Genomic DNA, 23,564 nt, shown 5'->3' on the forward strand with positions numbered 1-23,564 from the left:
CCCACCCCCGGCCTCCTGGCCCGGGACCCCTCCCCTCCCGGGATCCCCCGGGATTCCCCACCCCTCCCGCACCGCCGGGGACCCGGCCGGCCTGGCGCGAGTCCCTGTCCGGGCCCCTGGCTCGGCCCCCAGGTTGGAGGAGCCCGGAGCCCGCCCTCGGAGCCACAGCCCAGCAGCAGCGGCGGCGGCTGCAGACTGGAGGTGAGCGGGGCGGGGGGGGGGGGTGGAGGGGCGCGGAGGAATGGAGTCGGAGCCGGGGCCCGGGCAGAGGCAAGGGAGCCCGGGCTCGGGCGTCGAGGTCAGGGGGTCTAGCGGCAGGGCGCGGGACCGGAGTGGAGGTTTGGGGCCCCACGGGAAGGAGGGCTGGGAGAGGGTGCAAACTTTTTCTGCCTCCAACCTCCTGGCCTTGTCCTTGCTTCTTCCTCACATCACCTCTTGGCCTTCCCTGGAAGTTTGACCTCTGCGTCCTGCCCATAACCTCGGGGCTGCTGCTGCTGCTGGCCTACTTTTCTAGGCCGGCCGTGGCTGGCGTGAAGATTGAGCTTATTCTGCATTAAGTCAAAGACAAAACTGTCGACACCCTCCGCTCCTCCCAAGCGCTCTCACCACTGAGCAGCACTGCCTCCACCCATCCTTTTCCAGGGCCCTTCTCCCGGTTCCTGAGAACCTGCAAGGTTTCCCTGTTCAGGATGGGCAGTGGTGTCAGAGGGGTCACTCTGGAAGTCCCCTAGCTTAGATTAAAGAGTTGGACATGATATGAAGAGACTGGTCAGAGAGTTGAAAACAAAATTAAGCCTTAGACCCGGAAGATACCTTTTGGGGATGGGGAAGGAATAATAGTATTTCCTCATTGGTGGGCGAGCGAGGAAGGGAGGGAGGGAGGCAGGCCCAAAGAGACCGGAGGTAGAAATAAAACTGAGATTTGAAAGTAGAGGAAACCTAGTTATAAAGGAAAGGGAGGGGGCGAGTGGAGAGAGCCTGTGAACTCAAAGCAGGTGACAAATGTCATTGGGCTGTGACAGACATTTTTATCGAGATACTGGATTTCCTAACACAGCCCATTTTTCTGTCAAAGTACCTTTAAAGAGGATTACATGATTTTACAGGATGGCAGAGTATTCTGTGTGTCTATTAAAGTCAACAAACACAAAAAATTTTTTTAAGATTTTATTTATTTGAGAGAGAGAGCAGGAGAGCAGGGTGAGGAGTAGAGGGAGAAGCAGACTCCCCCGCTGAGCAGGGAACCCAACGTGGGGCTTGATCCCAGGACCCCTGGATCATAACCTGACCTGAAGGCAGATGCTTAAGTGACTGAGCCACCCAGGCGCCCAATAAACACATTTTTTTTTATTTTTTCATTTTTATTTTTTTAATTTTTTAATTAATTATTTTTAAAATTTTATTTGACAGACAGAGATCACAAGTAGGCAGAGAGGTAGAGAGAGAGAGGGAAGCAGGCTCCCTGCCAAGCAGAGAGCCTGATGCGGGGCTCGATCCCAGGACCCTGGGATCATGACCTGAGCCGAAGGCAGAGGCTTTAACCCACTGAGCCACCCAGGTGCCCCAACACATTTTTTTAAAAAGATAAAACTATTGGGACGCCTGGGTGGCTCAGTTGGTTGAGCGGCTGCCTTCGGCTCGGGTCGTGATCCCGGCGTCCTGGAATCGAGTCCCACATCGGGCTCCTTGCTCGGTGGGGAGCCTGCTTCTCCCTCTGCCTCTGCCTGCCATTCTGTCTGCCTGTGCTCGCTCTCTCCCCCTCTCTCTCTCTGATAAATAAATAAAATCTTAAAAAAAAAGATAAAACTATTTTCCTTAACATGACAAAGCCAACTTAGCATATTGATGACACCACATTCTGTTGGCCGAGAGATAGGGAATGTAGTCTTGGTTCTGGAAGAGAAATCAAGCAATCGGGTGACATGCTTAGAAAGGTTAAAATATGAATAAGCACATGCAAGTACTAAAATGTCACTATAGAAATATTTTGCAAATTGTGAAAGAAAAGTGTACTCTTGCTTTTACCAGCAAGGATAATAGCCTGTGAGATGAATAGCACCATGGGCCTCATTGAATAGAGCAGTTTCTGTTTTCTTCTGAGGTCTTGTGAAGTGGGAGGCGATGGCAAGGGAGCAGTAGTGCACTCTGCCTTTCTCCTCTGATCCTATGGACACATCCTTTTATTTATAGACTGAGATGATATAAAAATATACAGGCTTTTTCAATCCTAAAATACATTATGGGATTAGAGTTTGGTCCTCAAATTGCCAAATGTCCTCCTATTCCAGCATCCCTGTCCCTAGAGTCACTGAAAGTGATCTGTACTATAATAAACAATCATAAAAATTTCCACATTTTTGTAACTGTCCCATTCATTTCTGTAGCCAGACATTCTTTTTTTTTTTTTTTTTTTATTTATTTGAGAGAGAGAGAGACAGCAAGAGAGAGCATGAGCAAGGAGAAGGTCAGAGGGAGAAGCAGACTCCCCGTAGAACTGGGAGTCTGATGTGGGACTCGATCCCAGGACTCCAGGATGATGACCCAAGCCGAAGGCAGCTGCCCAACCAACTGAGCCACCCAGGCGCCCCTGTAGCCAGACATTCTTAAGCTTCGGGAAGACCTTTGGTCATTTTGACCTCTGTTCAACCCTGCTTTCCCCTTTTGAAATGCTTCAGTTTTAGCTTTCTTTCGTCGTAGAATTCATCTCCTTATTGTTTGAGGTCTTTACAGAGGCCCAGGGATCATTAACCTGGGCCTGTGGGCTCATGCTTTTGGTCATGGAAAGAGGAATGCCTCTCTCTAGCAGTACCTCCTTCTCAGCCTAACAGATTTCTGACATCCTGCTGTTCCTTGCACTTTCCAGGGCCTGTGCTTGTGATTCTCAATGGAGAGTGAAAGCACAGATTCATAATGAAAACCAGCCCCCGTCGGCCACTGATTCTCAAAAGACGGAGGCTGCCCGTTCCTGTTCAAAATGCCCAAGGTGAAACATCAGGAGAGGAACCTAAGAGGCCCCCTGCCCAACAAGAGCCTGGTCAAGCACAGGCCTCCAAGGAGGCGGCAGAGTCCAACTCCTGCAAGTTTCCAGCTGGGATCAAGATCATTAACCACCCCACCATGCCCAACACCCAAGTGGTGGCCGTCCCTAACAATGCCAATATCCAGAGCATCATCACAGCATTGACCGCCAAAGGAAAAGAGAGTGGCAGCAGTGGGCCCAACAAGTTCATCCTCATCAGCTGTGGGGGAGCCCCCACTCACCCTCCAGGACCCCAGCCTCAAGCCCAAACCAGCAATGATCCCAAGAGGACAGAAGTGGTCACCGAGACCCTGGGACCAAAGCCTGCAGCTAGGGATGTGAATCTTCCTAGACCACCTGGAGCCCTTCCCAGGCAGAGATGGGAGAGCTGTGGTATGTGGTCTGCAAGGCAAAGGGGTGAGGAGCCCAGCCTTTCCTCTCTGGTAGCAAGGACTGCAGTCCGTCACATTGGTACTTAACAGATAGGCACCTAGCCTGAACCAGGGGAAAGTCTTGTCTTTCTTCATCCCAAATCTTTGACCCAGATCCTTTGGGCACCATCGAAAGTGCCCAAATTATAATTTAGCATTTCTCTTATTTTTCTTTATATTAGGAAAGGATTTGTTTTTTGTTTTTTTGTTTTTTTGCTGTTCTCTTCCCTGTTGACCATATAAGGAAATAGGAATCTTTCTCCATTTTAATAAAGGAGAAAATGGAAGCATGAGGAGGAAAAGTGACTTTGCACAAATACTAACGCTTTGGTAAAGTTGCCTTGACTGATCTCTCAGGCTCAGTGTGGCTCCTGAATTTCTCCTGAGATCTGTAATGGGGCAGAGTACCTGAGGACCACAATAGATACAGCACGTGTTCCCTGTCCCTACGGGTAGAGGTTTGGAGAGATGCTCCCTACCCACCAATTTTTATGGGCCTGCCAGGCACAGGGATCAGGCAGCTAAGTGGCATCTTGGGTTGTTTACTCTCTAGCTGGTGGCGAGGCGGCAGGCTGCATTCTCGACAACAGCTTGACCAACATCCAGTGGCTTGGAAAGATGAGTTCTGACGGGCTGGGTTCCAGCAGCATCAAGCAAGAGATGGAGGAAAAGGAGAATCGTCACCTGGAACAGAATCAGGTAAAGGTGACTTCTCACTAGGGAAGTCGGGGACAGGGCAGGGCACTTCTAAGAAGGGAAATGGATCAAGTGACCTGTAGAGCAGAATTTCCAAGCTCTGGTATTAGCCCTGCGCTTAGCGCTATTCTGCATAACATTTGAGCTACCTTTGTGCCTGTCATCTGTTTGGCCCCATCTGTGACATTTCCTTGAGGGCGGCTGTTCCTGGCTCACTGTGTATTCCATGAGCACTAAGTTTAGTCTCTGCGCTTAGCAGGTACTGGGTAGATATTCGGGAAATGATGAAGTTGAAATCTTTCCTTAGTTGGGAGAAATTGAGCTTTAAAGAGGCAGCCCAACAATATGGAAGGAATAGAGGATTTTTAACAAGACAGTCCTATTAGGGACGCCTGGATGGCTAAGTCAAGCGTTGCCTTCTGCTCAGGTCATGATCTCAGGGTTCTGGGATCGAGCCCCACATCGGGCTAGCTGCTCAACGGGAAGCCTGTTCTCCCTCTCCCACTCCCCCGCTTGTGTTCCCTGTCTCGCTGTGTCTATGTCAAAAAAATAAAAATCTTTTAAAAAATAAGATAGTTCTATTAGAAGATACATTAATAGCAAATAAAGTTGTTAGATGTGCATTTTATTTATTTAAGATTTTATTTATTTATTTGACAGACAGAGATCACAAGCAGGCCAAGGCAGGCAGAGAGAGAGGAAGGGAAGCAGGCTCCCCGCCGAGCAGAGAGCCCGATGTGGGACCCGATCCCAGGACCCTGAGATCACGACCCGAGCCGAAGGCAGCGACCTAACCCACTGAGCCACCCAGGCGCCCCTAGATGTGCATTTTAAATAGTCTGGCAAGCAGATTCAATTTGACCCAACTATGCGGCCTGGTGGTGGTTTTTACAGTATTGCGGCATATGCCCTTAAATCTATCATTCCACAGCCTTTAAAAGTGACAATTTACATGAATGTGTACATAAGTAAAACTTAAAACTTGTGCACTTTCTAAAATTAGAGCTCAGGTTTTAAATTATTTGAAGATTTTTTTTTTTTAAGGGGCACCTGGGTGGCTCAGTGGGTTAAGCCGCTGCCTTCGGCTCAGGTCATGATCTCAGGGTCCTGGGATCGAGTCCTGCATCGGGCTCTCTGCTCGGCAGGGAGCCTGCTTCCTCCTCTCTCTCTCTCTACCTGCCTCTCTGCCTACTTGTGATCTCTCTCTGTCAAATAAATAAATAAAATCTTTAAAAAAAAGAAAAAAGATTTTTTTTTAAGATTTACTTATTTTTTTATTTGATGGAGAGAGAAATAAATAAATAAAATCTTTAAAAAAAAGAAAAAAGATTTTTTTTTTTAAGATTTACTTATTTTTTTATTTGATGGAGAGAGAAATCACAAGTAGGCATAGAGGCAGGCAGAGAGAGGGAGTGGGTAACAGGCTACCTGCTGAGCAGAGAGCCTGATGCAGGGCTCGATCCCAGGACCCTGAGATCATGATCTGAGCCGAAGGCAGAGGCTTAACCCACTGAGCCACCCAGGCGCCCCTATTTTTTTGAAAAAGATTTATTCATCTATTTATTCCAGAGAGAGTGAGAGATTAGGCGAACGGAGGGGCGGGGGGCCAGAGGAAGAGAGACAATCTCAAGCTATCTCCAAGCTGAGTGCCAAGCCCAACCCAAAACTCGATCCCATGACCCTGAGATCATGACCTAAGCTGAAACCAAGAGTCAGAGGCTCAACTGATGGGGCCGCCCAGGCAGCCCAGAGCTCAGTTTTTTCAACTGTGACTGATCAGCTCTTTGCCTAAGACTTAGCCAAATGTATGCTTTGCAGACATTTGTCCATCCTATATTCCTAAAAATATCTCATACAAACCCCCAAAAGACATGGGTTTATTCACATCCCATTGGTAGTAGAGAGCAGATGAAGATGTTGGTCTCTTGACTCCCAAGTCTGAAAAATGAGCATGATTTTAGGATAAAATCAATGCTCGAAGAATCCTGATGTACAGGCACCTGGGTGGCTCAGTCGTTAGGCATCTGCCTTTGGTTCGGTCATGATCCTGGGGTCCTGGGATGGAGCCCTGCGTCTAACTCCCTGCCCCGTGGGAAGTCTGCTTCTCTCTCTCCCGCTCCCCAGGCTTGTGCTCCCTCTCTCACTGTCTCTCTCTGTCAAATAAATGAATAAAATCTTTAAAAAAAAAATTCCTCATGTACACCCAAACTTACCTGAGAGGTTTCCACTAGCAGACTGGACCTCCACTTATTATGGGACAACATATTCAACGAAATGAACAATGACACAGAAGTGGCTCCACATTGTCCAGGGACTGGACTAGATCATTGCTAAGCTTCCTGATCCTAAAATTTTATTCTATGGAATAGTTGTCTCAGATGAGTAGGTTTCTAGCACAATTCCATCAGTTAAAAGGTTTCTTTAGGGGGTGTTATTTGAGGGGGCCCCGGGAAGGTCTTATGAACTCTTCCATGTCATTTCTTTTTCTCCTTGTCTTTGGCATCTCGTAACCCACAGGTCGAGGAGCCCCCGGGAGCATCCACATCCTGGCAGGACTCTGTGTCTGAGCGGCCACCATACTCTTACATGGCCATGATACAGTTCGCCATCAATAGCACCGAGAGGAAGCGCATGACCTTGAAAGACATCTATACTTGGATCGAGGACCACTTCCCCTATTTCAAACACATCGCCAAGCCAGGCTGGAAGGTACATAACCCGTAGCGACAGTTTGTCCACACAGGTGTGCAGCCTTGTGTCCAGTGCTCTGAGGAACAGTTCAATGCCGAGAAAGCTGGAACTGTAAACAAGTGTATGTTTCTCAGCTGGAGTGACTAAGTAGCTTTACGAAAAGACCTTAATGAAAAAAAAAATGCTGTCCATGACCCAAAATTCACCTCCTCTATTGTCACATGTCTTCTCCAGGAGGCAGAGATTCTCTCTTCATTGTACCTGTGGGGACACTGAGGTCCCTTGGAGTTGCTGTCACTCATACTAACTGACAGGGCCACAGCATTGGGCTTCTGACAGACAGAAAACCCAGCTCCAAGCAAGGGTTTTCTTTTGTTTTGTTTCCTCCGTGGTAGAACTCTTCACACTCTTACCTCAATGAAATTTCCTGGTTTCTTAGTTTCTTCACTTCACTTGCCACTGATTGCTTCACAGCCTCGGTCCTCTTTCCTAGCCGCTGATACCTATCCGGGTCTTTTCTTTTACTATCAGCCATTGGATTGATGGATTAATGGCCCGGCTTGGCAGCTCCTCGGTGTGGAACAGCAGGGAGAGAGCTCCACTAGGCAAGACCGTGAGGACGAGGAGGACACTGCTGGCTACAAAGGGGGAGGCCTGAGGCTGATGTCCCCTCGGGGACGACTCTGAAGCTAAAGTAGCTGACTAGTAGTTGTCTTTCTGTCCTTGCAGAACTCCATCCGCCACAACCTTTCTCTCCACGACATGTTTGTTCGGGAGACGTCTGCCAATGGCAAGGTCTCCTTCTGGACTATCCACCCCAGTGCCAATCGCTACTTGACGTTGGACCAGGTGTTTAAGGTGAGTATCCTGGTTCCCTCTAAATAGGCCAGAATTGGTCGTCCTAGTATCCATCTCAAAAGGAAACAGGTTGTCCTTGTGATGCCCTTACCTGGCCAGGGCAGACTTAGAAGCCAGACAGCCTAGAGACGAACTACATAAAACTAGCCGAATTAAATACAGTTGACATACACCAAATGACACACTTCTAGGCTATACCAGGCCTTGGGGAGGGCTGCTCTGATCCAAATAGATGACTTCCCCCGGCAGTGTTTCCCGAACTGCTTTGTGGATAAGAATTGCCCGGGCTTGCTTGTTAAAACAGAGTGTCCCAGGCCCTGATCGTGGGGCTTCTGACTCAGTGGGTCTGGGATGGGACCAGGTATATGCATTTTTATCAAGCCTTTCAGGTGATTCCTACAGAGAAAGTCTAGAAACCTTGCATTGAAAGAGCCCTTCTTCAGCCTGGAGACCAGAAACCAGCCACCAGAACACCTTTTCAGAAGTGATTGTTTGGGGATTTCAGAGTCCCCACAAGGCAGCTTGCAAGCTATCCCTGTTCCCCTGGGCTGGCACATTGTCCCCTGGGACCCTCAGCATCCAACAGGACTAGCTGTTTTTCCCAACCTGGGCAGACTGACCACGCTGGTGGTAACTTCATCTCATTTCTCTCCCACAATGCCTGACCGCCACCAGCCACTGGACCCAGGGTCTCCACAATCGCCTGAGCACTTGGAATCAGTAAGATTCTTCTCCTCCCGGCTCGGGGCTTGGCCTTGTTTTCCTTTCACCGCGCAGCATGCTTTAGTGGACAGGGGAAGGGAGCCTATGTGGCTTGTGTGACTGCCAGCCCTAAGCACAGAGCACCCTGAGCTCCTGGGAGTAAGGAAATTGACGGCCGCCACCTCATGCCCCCGTTCCTCCCAGCTCCTGCCCACTTCTCCTCCCCCCAGCAATGGGCACAATGAAGGTCATGGAGCAGAGCACAGTGTGGCAAGAGGACGTGCCACAGGCTTTGTGCAAGACGGCAAACTCAAGTGCATGGTGTAGGCCTGGCAGGCAGCAGTTATCCCTCTTTTTTTCCTACCTGGCTTTTCTCTGCCACTAGTAGAGCTCCATGCTTTAGCATCCCCTGGGGGTGGCAAGGACACATGGATGAGTTGGTAGGATCGTCCTGCCATGGTAGGTCTGTGTGCCATCCACCTGTTCCCACTAACCAGGCTCTGGAGACAGTGCTCACTTGCATCCACCCCAGACCAGCCTTTTGTTTCTGGGCTGTCGGTTAGCTCAGTGCACAGTACCGGAGCAGCTGGCGGGTTCTCCTGCCCTCTCCCCCTGCCTCATTAACCCAGGTTTCTTTCTCTCCCTCTCTGCCACAAGCAGCAGCAGAAACGACCCAATCCTGAACTCCGCCGGAACGTGACCATCAAAACTGAACTCCCACTGGGCGCACGTTAGTATGGGACAGTGGGCATCAGGCTAGTCCTTGCTCTGGGGGCATATTTTAAAGACAACCAGGCTGCAGGAGTCTGTGGCCAAGCTCAAAGGGCGCTGAGTCCAGAGAATGAGAAAGAGCTCCCGGGATTGAGAAGGGCGGTATTCCTGGACCCCTGCTCCTGATCTCTCCCGTGTCCTCCTAGGGCGGAAGATGAAGCCGCTGCTCCCACGGGTCAGCTCGTACCTGGTACCCATCCAGTTCCCAGTGAACCAGTCACTGGTGCTGCAGCCCTCGGTCAAGGTGCCACTGCCCCTAGCAGCTTCCCTCATGAGCTCAGAGCTTGCCCGCCACAGCAAGCGAGTCCGTATCGCCCCCAAGGTGAGTGGCTTCCGTTTTGCTCTGAGGAGACACTCCAGTCCATTAAAAGTGTTGAACCTATAGTTTGCAAGCACTCTGCTAAGTGTTCCGGGAGAAGCTTATAAATCTAGTTGGGTAGAACAAGGCGTTTCCCTTTGTATGGCAAAGGAGAATTCAAGAGCATTATAAGAGCTAAAGAAGAACTTGGATTATGGTATAAGTGATGTCAGAAGCCCATAGACACCTGATGAGTTTATTAGAACTACCTTTGGGTAAGCAAACATGTGTGGCAATAGCATTCTGATGGGAAGTGCCGTGGAGGCAGGAGATGCCAGTTTATACCTAGTAACGGTAGAGCAATTGGGTCAGTCTAGCTCCGGAGGTTCTCAGCCTCCATACTGTTGACATTCAGGGCTGGATAATTCTTTGTTGGGGATGGACAAGTAAGGTCCTACCCACTGAGGGATCTTTTAGCAGCATCCCTTGTCTCTCCCCACTACCTGCCAGGAGCCTCCCCTGGTATAACAATTAAAACATGTCCAGACATTGCCACATGTCCCCTAGAGGATGAGAGGGTGGGGATAGCACCCCTTGGTTGAGCATCAGTGACCTATTTGGGGGAGAAAGTGAGGAGAGTTAAGTGAAGGCCATCTCGTGATGAGCTACCAAGTTTGGACTCTGTAGAGAAGGGTTTGTGAGCGAAAGCCGACTGGTAACAAAGCAGAGAAAAGGGCCCCCTTGCCTCCTTCTCTGAGATGGAAAGAGCATGGGCTCTAGAGTTTAGAGAGACTTGGGTTTGCTTTATTTTTTTTTAATTGAAAAAATATTTTTTAAATATACATAAAATTATACATATACATACCACCATATGTAATTTTACCTAAATGTATCCATGTGACTATAGCCCATATACTGTTTTCGTTTTATTTACAGTCTTTTTTTTCCCCTTTTCTTCTTTCTGCCTCCCCTCCCCAACCTTCACTCATATCCCCCTGCTGCCTGTGATACCCGTTGCTGACCGCATAGTGTGCTTGCTTTTGTCATATGTCCTCGCTCTTCGCGTACTATAGGTACACACACAGCCATAATCACTTTATATATGTACATACGACACCCAGAACCTTCAAAATGGGATCACGCTACACTTTCCTGCCACAGGGAGAGTCTTCCAAGTTACTTGACATTGGCTCTAATTCATTGATTCTTAATAGTCACATAATAATCCACCGTGTGCCTAGGCCATAAATTTTCTAGCATTCCACTTTTATGGGTACATTTTGTTTCTGGCTTTTTTGCCCTATGAACAACAACAGCAATAAATGTCTTTGCAGGTACCTTTCTTACAAGTGCTTTTATTTCTGCGGGCTAGAAAACCAGACAAGAGATTGCCCAGGGGAAAGGTGTTTTCCATTTTATTAAATCTTAATAGATATGGTTTCCAAAAAAATATACGACAATTTACATTTCTACCAGCAATATGTGACAAGATCTGTATCTTTGTCAGCAATTGATATTAATAGTCTTTTACATATTTGCCCATTTGCTATGTGTAAATGATATCTCCTTGTTTCATTTTATCTCTCTTTGCTTATCAGTAAGTGCCAGTACCTTCTCGTTATGTTGGGTCACTTAGAATGGTTCACCTCGAGGTTGTTATGTTGAGGCATGGCCCATTTTTCTAGGGGATTTTGATAATAATGTGTGAAAGTTCTTTGCTATTAAAATATTAACCTCTGTCCTTGGTGCTGAAGTTGGGTTTTGTTGTTTTTTTTTTTAACTTTCGTTGTTTATCTCTTGGTTTATGGAATCTCTTGCCACAGTAAAAGATTTTAAGTTTTTATATAGTCAACTATGTCTCTCTTCTCTTTTACAGCTTCTGGGTTTCCAGTCTTGCTTAAGAAGTACGCCCCCCACCCTCAGATTGTACATGTAGTCTCCTAGATTCTCTTTCAGGATTCGTATGGTTTTAATTTTTCTGTTGAAGTCTTTGTATATGGTATGGAACAGGCATCCAATTTTATGGTCTCTCAGCTGCATACTAATTGTACCAATGCCATATTTAAACAACATTCTACCTTTGACCCCCAGAATTGAACTATGCCCTTCATCATATATTCTCATATTTCATAATTTGTAAGACTTTAAAAAGACCAAAAAGAGGACCAGTACCAGCATGTGGCTTATTTTAGTCATGATCTTGTGTCCCGCCTGGTGACTGGGGTGAGTGTCAAAGCCTGGAGAGCTCCCTCTCACCACACACCTGCTTTCCTTTCAGGTGCTGCTAGCTGAGGAAGGGGTGGCCCCTCTGCCCACCACAGGGCCTGTGCAAGAAGACAAGCTCCTGCTTGGAGAAGGGCTGTCTCCTCTGCTGCCAATTCAGTCCATCAAGGAGGAAGAACCCCAGCCTGGGGAAGAAATGCTGCCCTTGGGGAGACCCATCAAAGTAGAGAGCCCACCCTTGGAGGAGTGGCCCTCGCCATACCCGTCTGTCAAAGAGGAATCGTCTCACTCCTGGGAGGGCTCGTCCCACTCTCCCACTCCAAGGTCCAAGAAGTCCTACGGTGGGCTCAAGTCCCCAGCCCGGTGTGTCTCGGAAATGCTCGTGATTAAACGAAGGGAGGGGAGGGAGATGAGCCGGTCTCGAAGGAAACAGCACCTTCTGCCTCCTTGTCTGGACGAGCCCGAGCTGCTCTTCGAGGGCCCTGGAGCTTCCCAGCGAGCCACAGAGCTCCCTTTGCCTGCAGAGTCCTTTGAGCCTGCCTCTCAGCTTGGCTACTCCCAGGAGGAGGGAGGACCTTTCAAGACACCCATTAAGGAGATGCTGCCCATCTCCTCCACCCCGAGCAAATCTGTCCTCCCCGTGACCCCTGAATCCTGGAGGCTCACACCCCCAGCCAAAGTAGGGGGGCTAGACTTCAGCCCAGTACAAGCCACCCAGGCTGCCTTTTGCCCCCTGCCTGATTCCCTGGGGCTGACGGATTTTAGCACCACCCCGCTGAAAAGTATCCCCCTCTTTGACTCACCCCGAGAGCTCCTCAATTCGGAGCCTTTTGACCTCACTGCTGACCCCTTCAGCACCTCTTCTCCCTCAGATATGGAAGTCCCCAAGCCAGACTCCCCTGGGCCAGAGGTGACCAGCCTTGTAGCCAACCGTTCTCTGACAGAAGGCCTGGTTCTGGACACAATGAATGACAGCCTCAGCAAGATCCTGCTGGACATCAGCTTTCCTGGCCTGGAGGAAGATCCTCTGGGCCCTGACAGCGTCAACTGGGCTCAGTTCATTCCTGAGCTGCGGTAGAGGTCTGGCCTTACCCTTGCTGCCCAAGCTGTCCACACTTCCAGGAGCTCGTGTGGCTGGGCCATCCAAGCCTCATCTGGAGTGAGAATAACAGGCAGGGACCATCCACTCCTCTAATTCCACTTCGCCTGGTCACACCATGGCCACTACTGAGCCCTCTGCAAGCAGCGAGGCCCTGGTGACTGGTCACTGTGCCACCAATGCTCCCCCAGAGAATCCAGTTCCTCACACTCCCTGCTAGGAACTGAAAGGTGGGAAGAGCAAAAACAAGGGTGAAAAAAGATTAGGAAACCCCCCAGACTGTTTACACCTGAGCCCAGCAGTCTCCCACCTTCCCTGCTCCTTGCAGCGTGGCCCTTGTAAATAGTATATATTCTCCAAATTATCCTCTAATTATAAATGTAAGCTTATTTCCTTAGATCATTATCTAGAGACTGCCAGAAAGTGGGTGGGATGACAAGGGATTTCAGTTTGCTTCTGTTCCTTGCTTTTAATTCCTAGAGAAGGGAGGACATGCCGTGCACGGTTTCTTCCAGGCCCAGGAGACCTGCCTCAAGGACCCTTTACTGTAGACACCCAGACAAGCAGATCTGCTTCCTAGGGTCTCTCTCATTGCCCATCCCTCCCACCTTCCCATGTTTCCAAGTCCGCTTTCCTGCAAGAAGAAATCCTGATAAAAAGGTCTCTTGTTGGGTCAGGAGTTGAATTGGGGGTGGGGGAGTGGATGCATCTGAAGCAAAGAATGGGTGCCCAGATGTGCTCCCATGAGACGTTTCTCTGATAATGTCCCTAATCATGCCAGAGAGACTAGCCATTGCCAAGAACTTGGCCCAAGGCTTGAGAAGACTGAAAGGGCCCTGCCCTGCCTAGCTTCCTTAGCTCACACCTTGGCTTTGCTACGAGCCACCCTAGGCCCCAGCTGACCTCATGCATGTGAGCCAGCTCAAGAACACTACCATGACTGTCAATAAAATCCAGGGTGGAAGTGTGGTTTCTGTGGTGTGTCGGTGTCTGGTCCCTGAAGCATAGGGAAGGGTTGGAGGAGACTGGGAGACGATGGAGATGGTGGTGACGGAAGAGGTAAGGCCCACAGCCAGCATGAAGTGCGAGGAGGAAAGCACTGCCTGCCCCACACAGGGCACTCCCTGCCCAGGCACACATCCTTCCTAGCACAGAACCTGGCAGATTTCCTGGACTGGTCCTGCATGGCCAGCCTCTTCAGCACCTCTGAACCTGATGGTTAATTGGCCCTTTAGTGCTCCCTGTAAGGAAAGGCCTACAGAGGGGCAGGGTCCTCCCCTCCCGGAGCAGTAGGGAAGAATGGGCAGAGATATAGGTGCCTTAGGACCACTTCTACCCCAATCCAGGATGTGGGAGCCAGTCTGCCCTGCTTTTTTCTTCCTGCCCTCCTAGACAAGTCCCTCCCCAGAAGCTCCTCTGGTCACCATCTTTTGCTAAAAATATAGGAGTCCTATCCGCCTGCCTGTCTCACCTGAAAGCAGCCAGGGCCCAAGGGACTGATGAGTCTCTCCCACGGGGGTGGAGGGGTAAGTCCTCCTCCTGTGTCATCACCCAGGAAGCATCACCATAGCAACCCCAATAGCAAACAATGCTGCCGGGAAAAGTCTTCCTTACAAAGCGGCTCCTCCTGGCAATTGGCCCCACAAGAGGAATGGCCAGTAGCTCACAAAGACAACCCAGAGGGCAGAAAGATCCACCCCATGTCCAAAAACCTTTCTTGCAGGTAGGAGGTGGGGCCCCATCTCCACAGCCTCCACACCCTGCTTGGCTGAGGGCTGTGCCCTGGGGTGGGCCATACTTTCTTTTGGTCAGTTGATCTGGCCCAGAGCTCTCCTACCATCTTCTTCTCTTAGCCATATGGTATTGTGAACACAGAGCTCAGCCCAGAGAAAAGGAGATGCCTGGTTATCACATCTCCCAGCCCCACCTCCTGGGGTGGTCATGGAGAAATGACAGCGGAGTGGGCCCAAGAGACAGGTGAGTTTTGGGAATCAATAAAGTCCTAGGGTGGAAAGGAGGGAGAGGCATTTTGAGTAGTGCAGGTCGATGGCTCAAGTCCCAGCTCTGCCACTCACCAACCTGGCAACCTTGGGTGAGTTACTTACCCACATTGTGTCTTGCTTCTTGCCTCCTTGAAATGGGACAGTTAACGACACTTGCTCTAGGATCATGAGGGTTAATTGAGTTGTGGGTGTGTTTAGCACAGTGTCAGGACACACCTGCTACTGTGTTCATTTCACGGGAGGTGGGACACAGGAAAGGGAAGGAACCAGCCTTCTAGATGTTTTCCATACATGCCTGTGTCTGGATGAGAAGTGAGGGATGCACCCACAACAGACAAGTAGCAGGACGAGTCTGGGAGAGAAGAGCCTCTGGGCTGCATTCTCTGGAGAAGGATTTCCCTTCTCCGTGTTGCTTGGTAAGGGGCATTTCCCCCTCACAGTTTCCTCAGGCCTGGTGTATCCTGTTAGGAGCACAAGTCCTGGGCAGGGGCTGGCAGGGTGGGAGCGGGCAGGCAGAGTGGAGAGGACGGGTAAGGTAAAGAGTGAAGGGCAGGAAGACAGAAGCTGAGGAGAGAGGGTGGGAGGGAGAGCAGAAGATAAGAAACCCAGGGGACTCCTACAGAGCAGACAGAACTTCTGAGGCAGGGCAGGAATAAAGACCGTTTTTGGCCAGACCACCAGGCTCCTGATGAGAATCCGGCCTCTTGTCTCTGCGGCCGCTCCTGGGAGAGAGAAGCAGAGTAGTCCCCCAGACTCCCTTTTGTCTCTCCCTAGATGGCCCATGCCAGCGAGCCCCTCCTGCCCCCCCAAACGTGGGCTCAACGTGAGTTCCTCATCCCCAACAAGTCCTGGGAGTGTCCCGGCTTCACCCAGCAGGCCCAACACCGGCTGGCGCTGAGGCCGCCGCCCTGCACGGAAATCAAGTCTGAGGTGCGTCGCCGACTCATCTACCCCTGGAAGGACTCCCCACAGCACACGTGGGGCTTTCACACGTGGCTCGATGTGGGCCGTTTGCCTGCCACCTTTCCCACCAGGCCCGACAGGCCCTACGATAGCAACGTGTGGCGCTGGCTGACGGACTCCATGGCCCACGGCTGCCCCCCAGCAGAACCCCCCATCCCCCCACCCACCTGGATGGGCCAGAACAGCTTCCTGACCTTCATCCACTGTACTCCTATCTTCGTGGATGAGAACAGGAAGAACCAGGTGATTGTCAGGACGGTACAGGAATTGAGAGAGCTGGAGAGACTCAAGCTGAGGAGTGAAGTCAGGGCACCCCCACTGGACACCAAGGGCAACATCCTGCCCCCAAAGAAGTTCAAGAAGTAAGAGGAGCCCCTTCCTGGGCCGGGTGGGGAGGGTGGGCGGCGGTGAGAGTGGCCTCACCTAACCTACTCGTGTTCAGGTGACCCTCTCTCTCTCTGGTCCCTGTCTCTGATGTCTACCTCAGTACTCTAGCCCTCCCGCCTTTGATCATCCATTCTGAATGTAGCTGGAAGGTGTGGAGGCAAGGGAAGGACAGCTAGGGGAGGTTGCTTAGCCATTTCACTAGAATGCACCGAGTACACCTAGGTGCTTAACCCCTGTGAGGCCCTGGGGGTACAGACAAATATCATCCAGGGAACTTAGGAAAGGCAGATACCGACCCACAGGCTTGGAAAGGCAGATGACCACGCAAGCCCATGCATGCCACTTGTCCAAAGTGTGACAGAAACAGTGAGCCTTGTAAGAATATCAGTTACTAGTGGAAAGAGCTGAGAGCTGGCGTCAGAGTCTTGGACTGAAGTCCAGACTTGGCAACGTGTTTAGTTTTTCCAGCCCCAATTCCATCACTGATAAAATGGGGGCCGTAAACACCACATCTGCCTCGATGGGAGAAGATAAAATGGGTTAACGGAGCTAAGAAAGCACTACACAAAAAACAAGATGTTATTACAGAAATGCAGAGGAGGGAGGGGTTGCTGTGGGCTGGAGCGTCCCGGCAGGAAGGCTTTGTGCAGGTACCAGGAGAAGGCTGGACGGGCAGGAAGCCCTCAGAAAGGTACAAAGAAGGGCATGGAGGGTTGACTGGTCCGAGTGGAGACAGGAGTGTGGAAGGGGTTAATGGAGTGCCCGGCAGCCCCCCCCCCCACTGCCCACCGTGGGAACTGGGAACTCAGCACCATTATCTCCTGTACAGAGTCCCCAAGGGGATAAGGCAGGAAAGGGGGCGGGGAATAAGGATAGAGTATCTCAAATTCCAATGCCAAGGGCATTAACAGAAGCAGTGAGGGGTTGGAGGGGAGGCTGTGGAGATTTTTAATCCTTTCAAAAAATGTCAACCATTTTGGCTTCTGTCCGCAGCCCTTGCGGGACGGACTGTTGATTGCTAGTATGTGCTAACTAACACTAGGACATACAAAGGTGCTGAGACTTAGATCACTCCCCGCAAAACTAACAATAAAAATAAATTTCAGTGAAATGACAGTGCCAGGTGTTGTAATAAGTTGAGCTATACTATTTATAACCTCCCACGACCCCGAATCGAAGCTATTAGTAACAACCCCATTTTACAGATTGGGCATCTGAAGCAGAAGTCACTTATCTCACCCAAATTCATACAGCTAGTAAAGTGGGGGAGCTGGGATTCAATCCTAGACAGCTCAGAGCCAGATCTGCATTCCCAACCACTTGCACTCTGGCCCGACTGGGGAATGGGACATGTTCACCGCTACTTCTGATGTGAGATAACGTTTCATAAAGACGGCGTAAGAGAAACACAGTTATCCACAAAGAGAGCTGAGTGCAATGCCAGGCATTCAGTGAGTGTGTGTGAGGACTTAGAAGCCACCCAGATCTAGGTAGCAATCTACTCAGCTCAATCCCAAACTTGCCACACCACCTTGACTTTCTCTGTGCCTCACTTTCCCCAGTATGTACTGGAGATGTACCTGGTACCTTGCAGGGTTGTTGGAAGATGCAAAGGCATGGTGTCTGGCATAGAGAGGGGGCTCAGTAAGTCGTGTCATTAGTCCATCATCCCCGTGAGAGGAGGATCCTTGTTTCCCTCTGTTTGCTGCTGGAGGCCCAGTCCCTGGAGCCAGGAAGGAAGGAGACCCAGGCAAGGTTTTGCTGTTCACGGAGGACATGGTCCTTGAGCTGAAACTTGAAGAATGTGTACAAGTTCACCAGGTGGAAACAAGACAGAATGGTGAGAGCAAGGGCCCATCCCGTCCTGTTGTTCCTTTTGAGCGGTTCTGTAAGGGGTTAAAATACATTTTAAAATGTCACTGGAGGGACGCCTGGGTGGCTCAGTTGGTTAAGCTGCTGCGTTCAGTTCAGGTCATGATCCCAGGTCATGATCCCAGGGTCCTGGAATCGAGTCCCACATCGGGCTCCTTGCTCAGGGGGGAGCTTACTTCTCTTTCTGCTTCTGCCTGCCATTTTGCCTGCTTATGCTCTCTCTCTCTGACAAATAAATAACATCTTTTAAAAAAATAAAATAAAATGTCACTAGATGTGCCTGGCTGGCTGGGTCAGTTAAATGGCCAATTCTGGGTTTCAGCTCTGTTGCGATCTCAGGGTCCTGGGCCAAGCCCCATGTCCAGCCGCATGTCAGGCTCTGTGCTCAGCATGACATCTGGTTGTAGATTCTCTCTTCCTCTCTCTCTGCCCCTCTCCCTGTTCATGCTTTTTCTCTCTTACTCTCTCTCAAATAAATCTTAAAAAAAAAAAAAGTCTCTAGATCAGCAAGAGGGCACATTTTGAGCGTGAGAGACCCAGAAAAGACTTCAGACAGGTCTAAGCTTTAAGACGCCCACAACATTGCTGAGAAATAGAACACTGATACATAAACCCAGTTGTTCTCAATTCTGATAGCACATTACAATCACCTGGGCCTCTTAAAGAAAACGTTGCGGTTGGAACCCCACCCATGAGATCCTAACTTACTTGGCCTGGGTGGAGGGGCAGCCTGAGCACAGGGATTTTAAAAAGCTCCCTGGGAGTAAGTCTAATGTGCAGCCAGGCCTGAGTATGTCTGCTGTAAACCAAAGACAGCAAGCATCAGCTGGATGAGCTGCAAAGTATGTTGAAGCACAAGAAATTTGCCACCATTCAACCGCTGTTGTTTATTTTATTTTATTTTATTATTTTTTAAAGGTTTTATTTATTAATTTGATAGAGAGAAATCACAAGTAGTTGGAGAGGCAGGCAGAGAGAGAGAGATAGGGAAGCAGGCTCCCTACTGAGCAGAGAGCTTGATGCGGGACTCGATCCCAGGACCCTGAGATCATGACCTGAGCCGAAGGCAGCGGCTTAACCCACTGAGCCACCCAGGCGCCCCTATTTTATTTTACTTTTTAAAGATTTTATTTATTTGAGGAAGAGAGACAGAGAGAGCCCTAGCGGGAGCAGGGTGGGGAAAGAAGCAGACTCCCCGCTGAGCAGGGAGCCTGGTGCGGGACTCGATTCTAGGACCCTGAGATCATGACCTGAGCCTAAGGCAGACCCTTAGACTCAGTGGGGAGTCTGCTTCTCCGTCGCTGCCTGCCGCTCTCTCTGCTTTATGCTCACCCTCTCCTCTCTGAAAAATAAATTTAAAAGAAGAGGAATAGGAGATTGACCATCTAAGCAACATAATTTCACCATCCTGACGCCAAACACTCACACGGTGTGCATGCTCTCTGGCATAGACCAATATCCAATAAGAAAGAGAGACAGGGGTGCCTGGGTGGCTCAGTGGGTTAAAGCCTCTGCCTTCGGCTCAGGTCATGATCCCAGGGTTCTGGGATCGAGCCCCACATTGGGCTCTCTGCTCAGCAGGGAGCCTGCTTCCTCCTCTCTCTGCCTGCCTCTCTGCCTACTTGTGATCTCTGCCTGTCAAATAAATAAATAAAATCTTTAAAAAAAAGAGAGAGAGAGAGAGAGACAGAGGGGATTCCCTCCCACCAGCTCACTCCCTAGCTTATGTTAGAGTAATAGAAAAATGTTAGCTAAACATGGCTTTATACCTCAGTCTCAAGATGTGCATGACAAATATACTTGCAGAACATAAACGCGTTATTTTCTTATGGCACTGACGTGAATGACGACAGTTGGTCAGCCTTTACCACTATCAGAATATACAGGTTCCCCCTACTTGGGGCACCTGGGTGGTTCAGTCAGTTAATGTCTGGCTCTTGGTTTTCATTCAGGTCATGATCTCGGGCTTGTGAGATCCGGCCCCACACTGGGTTTCACACCGAGCGCGGAGTCTGCTTGGGATCCTCTCCCTCTCCCTGTGACCCTCCCCTCGCTTGCACTCATTCTCACTCTCTCTCTAAAAAAAAACAATAAAATAAAACAGCAGGATCCCAGTGATGATCCTTTCTTATTTTGAACAATATTAGTTTGGGACCTTGCTTGGTTGGCATTTCATCATTATCGTAATTTGAAATAATTCTGATTTTTTAAAAAGCCTACGGAATTTTTTTTTAAAGATTTTATTTATTTATCAGAGAGATAGAGGGAGAGAGCGAGCACAGGCAGACAGAATGGCAGGCAGAGGCAGAAGAAGAAGCAGGCTCCCTGCTGAGCAAGGATCCCAGGACGCTGGGATCATGACCTGAGCCGAAGGCAGCTGCTCAACCAACTGAGCCACCCAGGCGTCCCCTATGGAATTTTTTTAAAGTCATCTCTACACCCAACATGAGGCTTGAATTTGCCACCCTGAGATCAAGAGTGGGGTGCTCTACTGACAGCCAGCCAGGTGCCCCAAGTCTATAGAACTTTTAAGCACTGTTTGGTGTTTAATACGATGGCTTTTCAAAAAATTTTCTTTTGAGAAGATCACGAAGAATTATAAATCGGGAGGGCTTACCTTTGTAGCATTGTGAACATAAGCGTTTATTAAGCTATGAGAAGAGCATCGTGTTTCCCTTCTTACTCCTCCCACCAGTGCCTGCCCCTCTTCTTTGACCTCTCTGTCCTCTGCACACCCCTTTCCCCCGACAGGTACCAGCACATCTCAGCTGGTGGAAGGTTTGAACCCCAACGCCTCCAGCTCCTGCCCAACCCACTTCCCAGTGATCTTGCCAGGGGCTGGCCCTGCCCGAACCCTCTGCCTCATTACCAGGAAAAAGCGCTAAAACTGGCCTTGCTGCCCAGTGCGCCCCTGAGCCAGGACCTTGTGAGGAGGTATCAAACGCTGATAGAGAACCGGATTGCCTTGCCCCTCTGTCATCTCTCCAAGGCACCACCTGATAAAACCAGGAAAGAAGCAAGGAAGACGAAGAGAAAACCCGGACAGATCTAAAGAGCCTCCAGCTGGGCGAGGACCGTGTGGGGCAACAGTGTCCTCTACCAGTGTACCTTCAGCAAGAAGCCTTTGGGGTGGTGGAGGACTGGTTCAGAGCCTCACCACCATCCCTCCAACTGCAAGCCACCTCTGTCCCCCAGGCTCGTGGAAACTCTACTGAAACCCTAAATTAATCTCTGTCTTCCTTGGAGGACTCTCTCATAGCAAAAGGGAGGATTGAGTCAGGTAGAGCAGGGACAGCAGAGAGAGATCAAGTTTTTAGGGACAGAATGAGGAGTGGGGAGGAAGAATTGTGTGTGTGTGTGTGTGTGTGCGCACGCGTGCGTGCGTGTGCACTTGTTGGGGTGGGAAACGAGGCATAGTAAGCAACGTGGCTAAGAACTTACCTTGACTCCCATAACCCATTTGCAACATAACTGGGATTGTTCAGGGGTACAGGAAGCTTCTGAGGCAAAATAACCTCGATTCCCCACCTCCCTAGAACATAGGATGTCTGAACAAAGACCAGAAGCAACTCTGCCGGATTGTGGTTCCCACACAGGGTCTGGGAGTGGAGGTCAGGCCAAGGCTGGTGCTAGAGGGTGGAAAAGTCAGGGCTGAGGACGGCTGGCCAGCGCTCTGCGGAGGAATAGGAGGAGGGCAAAGTAGAGATTCAAAGTAAAATGGTGGTCACCTCAGAGCATGATGTAAGAGCCTTGGGCCTGCGTGGCAGGTGACCCCAGCTGGCCCAGCTTTGGTGGTGGGAGGTCAGAGATAAGGAGCCTGAAGTGCAGGAAGGCAAATCCTGTTGGTCAGAAAAGGGCTGCCCCCCAAGCTGGGGTGAAGATTTGGTGTGGGTGGCCCAGGAGAAGGGGCAGCAGGGAGGTGGCTGGAAGGGGAGAATGCGTGTGATGCAGGCCTCCGTGTGCCCCTGTCCGAGTTGGTGATCTTCATTGTGATCACCCCGAGATCACCCCAAGTTGGTAATCTTCTTCACTGTGGCTTCTCCTGGGCTTCTGGCCACTGCCCTCTTGCCCACTTTTCTCCAGCCCCCTAGGTACCTGGGAGCTCAAACCCCACCAGGGGTTCTAGCCCTGGTTTGGCTGCTAACCAGCTATACAGCCTTTGGGAAGGGCATCGGCTCTCTCTGCCTTTCAGCTTCCTCATCGGCGTGGTAGGAGCCACTAGGGTAGAAATGGGTGGAATAAAGAAAATAATGTAAGTGAAGTACCCGGGAAGTGTCTGGCTCAGCGTAGGCGCTCCGTAAATGAAGCCATCAGCCAGTAGTTATTCATAGACTACAGACAGTGGGGGTGGGGGGTGGGAGGGATATTATTCAGTCACAAAGAGGCAGGAAGGACTGACACGTGCTACGATATGGATGAACCTTGAAAATATAGCGTTGAGGGGTGCCTGGGTGGCTCCGTTGGCTAAGCATCTGCCTTCAGCTCAGGTCATGATCCCAGGATCCTTGGATCAAGCCCCACATTGGGCTCCCTGCTCAGCGGGGGGCCTGTGTCTCCCTCTGCCTGTGTCCCTCCCCACCCCTCCCCACCCTGCTCGCACCTGCTCTCTCTCACTCTCTCAAATAAATATTTTTTTCTTTAAATGACGCTGATTTTATTTCTATGAAACATCTAGAAAAGGCGAATCCATAGAGACAGTAGGTGGATTGGTGGTTGCCAGGTGCTGGGGGAGAGGCGAGCGGGGACTGACTGCTCAGTGAGTACAGGGTTTTCTTTTAGGGTGGGGGAAATATTTTCAAACTAGACAGAAGTGATTACATGACATCGTGAATGAACAAAATGCCACTGAACTGTATGCTTTAAAAATGGCAATTGTTTTGGGATGCCTGGGTGGCTCAGTTGGTTAGACGACTGCCTTCAGCTCAGGTCATGATCCTGGAGTCCCGGGATCGAGTCCCACATTGGGCTCCCAGCTCCACCGGGAGTCTGCTTCTCTCTCTGACCTTCTCCTCGCTCATGATCTCTCTCACTGTCTCTCTCTCAAATAAATAAATAAAAAATCTTAAAAAAAAAAAGCAATTGTTTTGTTATGCTCATTTGTTATGCTGTTATTTATTCTCAAAAACAATTACAGGGGCACCTGGGTGGCTCATTCGGTTAAGTATCTGCCTTCGGCTCAGGTGATGATCCCAGGGTTCTCCATGGGAGCCTGATTCTCCCTCTCTCTCTGCCTGCTGCTTTGCCTGCTTGTTTTCTCTCTCTCTCTGCTAAATAAATAAATATATGTTAAAAAATAATTACAGTAAATAAGGTGTGATAGTTTTCAAATTTCCTTCTGGTTCCAAATCTATGGTTCTCTCTCTCTCTCTTTTTTAAGAGATTTTATTTATTTATTGGACAGAGCGAGCAAGCGAGGGAACACAAGCAGGGGAAGTGGGAGAGGGAGAACAGTCTTCCTGCTGAGCAGGGAGCCCCACAAGGGTCTCAATCCCAGGATCCTGGATCATGACCTGAGCCGAAGGCAGTCACCCAGTAGGGCTCAATAGCTGAG

General features: G+C 50.0%; 2 protein-coding genes across 9 annotated transcripts; both read left to right on the forward strand.

Moving 5' to 3' along the window:
• Nucleotides 1-26: 26 nt before the first annotated feature.
• FOXM1 (forkhead box M1) lies at nucleotides 27-13,757 on the forward strand. 6 transcript variants are annotated; one of them, XM_045071808.1, is made up of 9 exons: nucleotides 27-201; nucleotides 2,864-3,436; nucleotides 4,004-4,149; nucleotides 6,664-6,855; nucleotides 7,567-7,695; nucleotides 8,371-8,415; nucleotides 9,055-9,127; nucleotides 9,315-9,490; nucleotides 11,745-13,757. In XM_045071808.1, the coding sequence occupies exons 2-9, from the start codon at nucleotides 2,911-2,913 to the stop codon at nucleotides 12,765-12,767; spliced, it is 2,310 nt and encodes a 769-aa protein (XP_044927743.1). In that variant the 5' UTR covers nucleotides 27-201; nucleotides 2,864-2,910; the 3' UTR covers nucleotides 12,768-13,757. The 6 variants fall into 6 exon arrangements, with proteins under 6 accessions (XP_044927743.1, XP_044927746.1, XP_044927744.1 ...); XM_045071809.1 differs by having other exon boundaries at nucleotides 29-201; nucleotides 9,058-9,127; XM_045071810.1 differs by having other exon boundaries at nucleotides 31-201; nucleotides 2,864-3,412.
• A 664-nt stretch (nucleotides 13,758-14,421) lies between these two features.
• Nucleotides 14,422-22,346, forward strand: TEX52 (testis expressed 52). Of its 3 annotated transcripts, XM_004778315.2 has the most exons (4): nucleotides 14,422-14,511; nucleotides 14,642-14,765; nucleotides 15,566-16,116; nucleotides 20,765-22,346. In XM_004778315.2, exons 3-4 carry the CDS (start codon nucleotides 15,566-15,568, stop codon nucleotides 21,063-21,065), a joined length of 852 nt encoding a protein of 283 aa, XP_004778372.2. In that variant the 5' UTR covers nucleotides 14,422-14,511; nucleotides 14,642-14,765; the 3' UTR covers nucleotides 21,066-22,346. The 3 variants fall into 3 exon arrangements, with proteins under 3 accessions (XP_004778372.2, XP_004778370.2, XP_004778371.2); XM_004778313.3 differs by lacking the exon at nucleotides 14,642-14,765 and having other exon boundaries at nucleotides 14,424-14,511; XM_004778314.2 differs by having other exon boundaries at nucleotides 14,445-14,765.
• The last annotated feature ends 1,218 nt before the right edge of the window (nucleotides 22,347-23,564 follow it).

Source organism: Mustela putorius, unplaced genomic scaffold, assembly GCF_011764305.1.
Source record: "Mustela putorius furo isolate JIRA1106 unplaced genomic scaffold, ASM1176430v1.1 tig00003988_pilon_pilon_pilon, whole genome shotgun sequence".
In the NCBI taxonomy this organism is placed as follows: domain Eukaryota; kingdom Metazoa; phylum Chordata; class Mammalia; order Carnivora; family Mustelidae; genus Mustela; species Mustela putorius.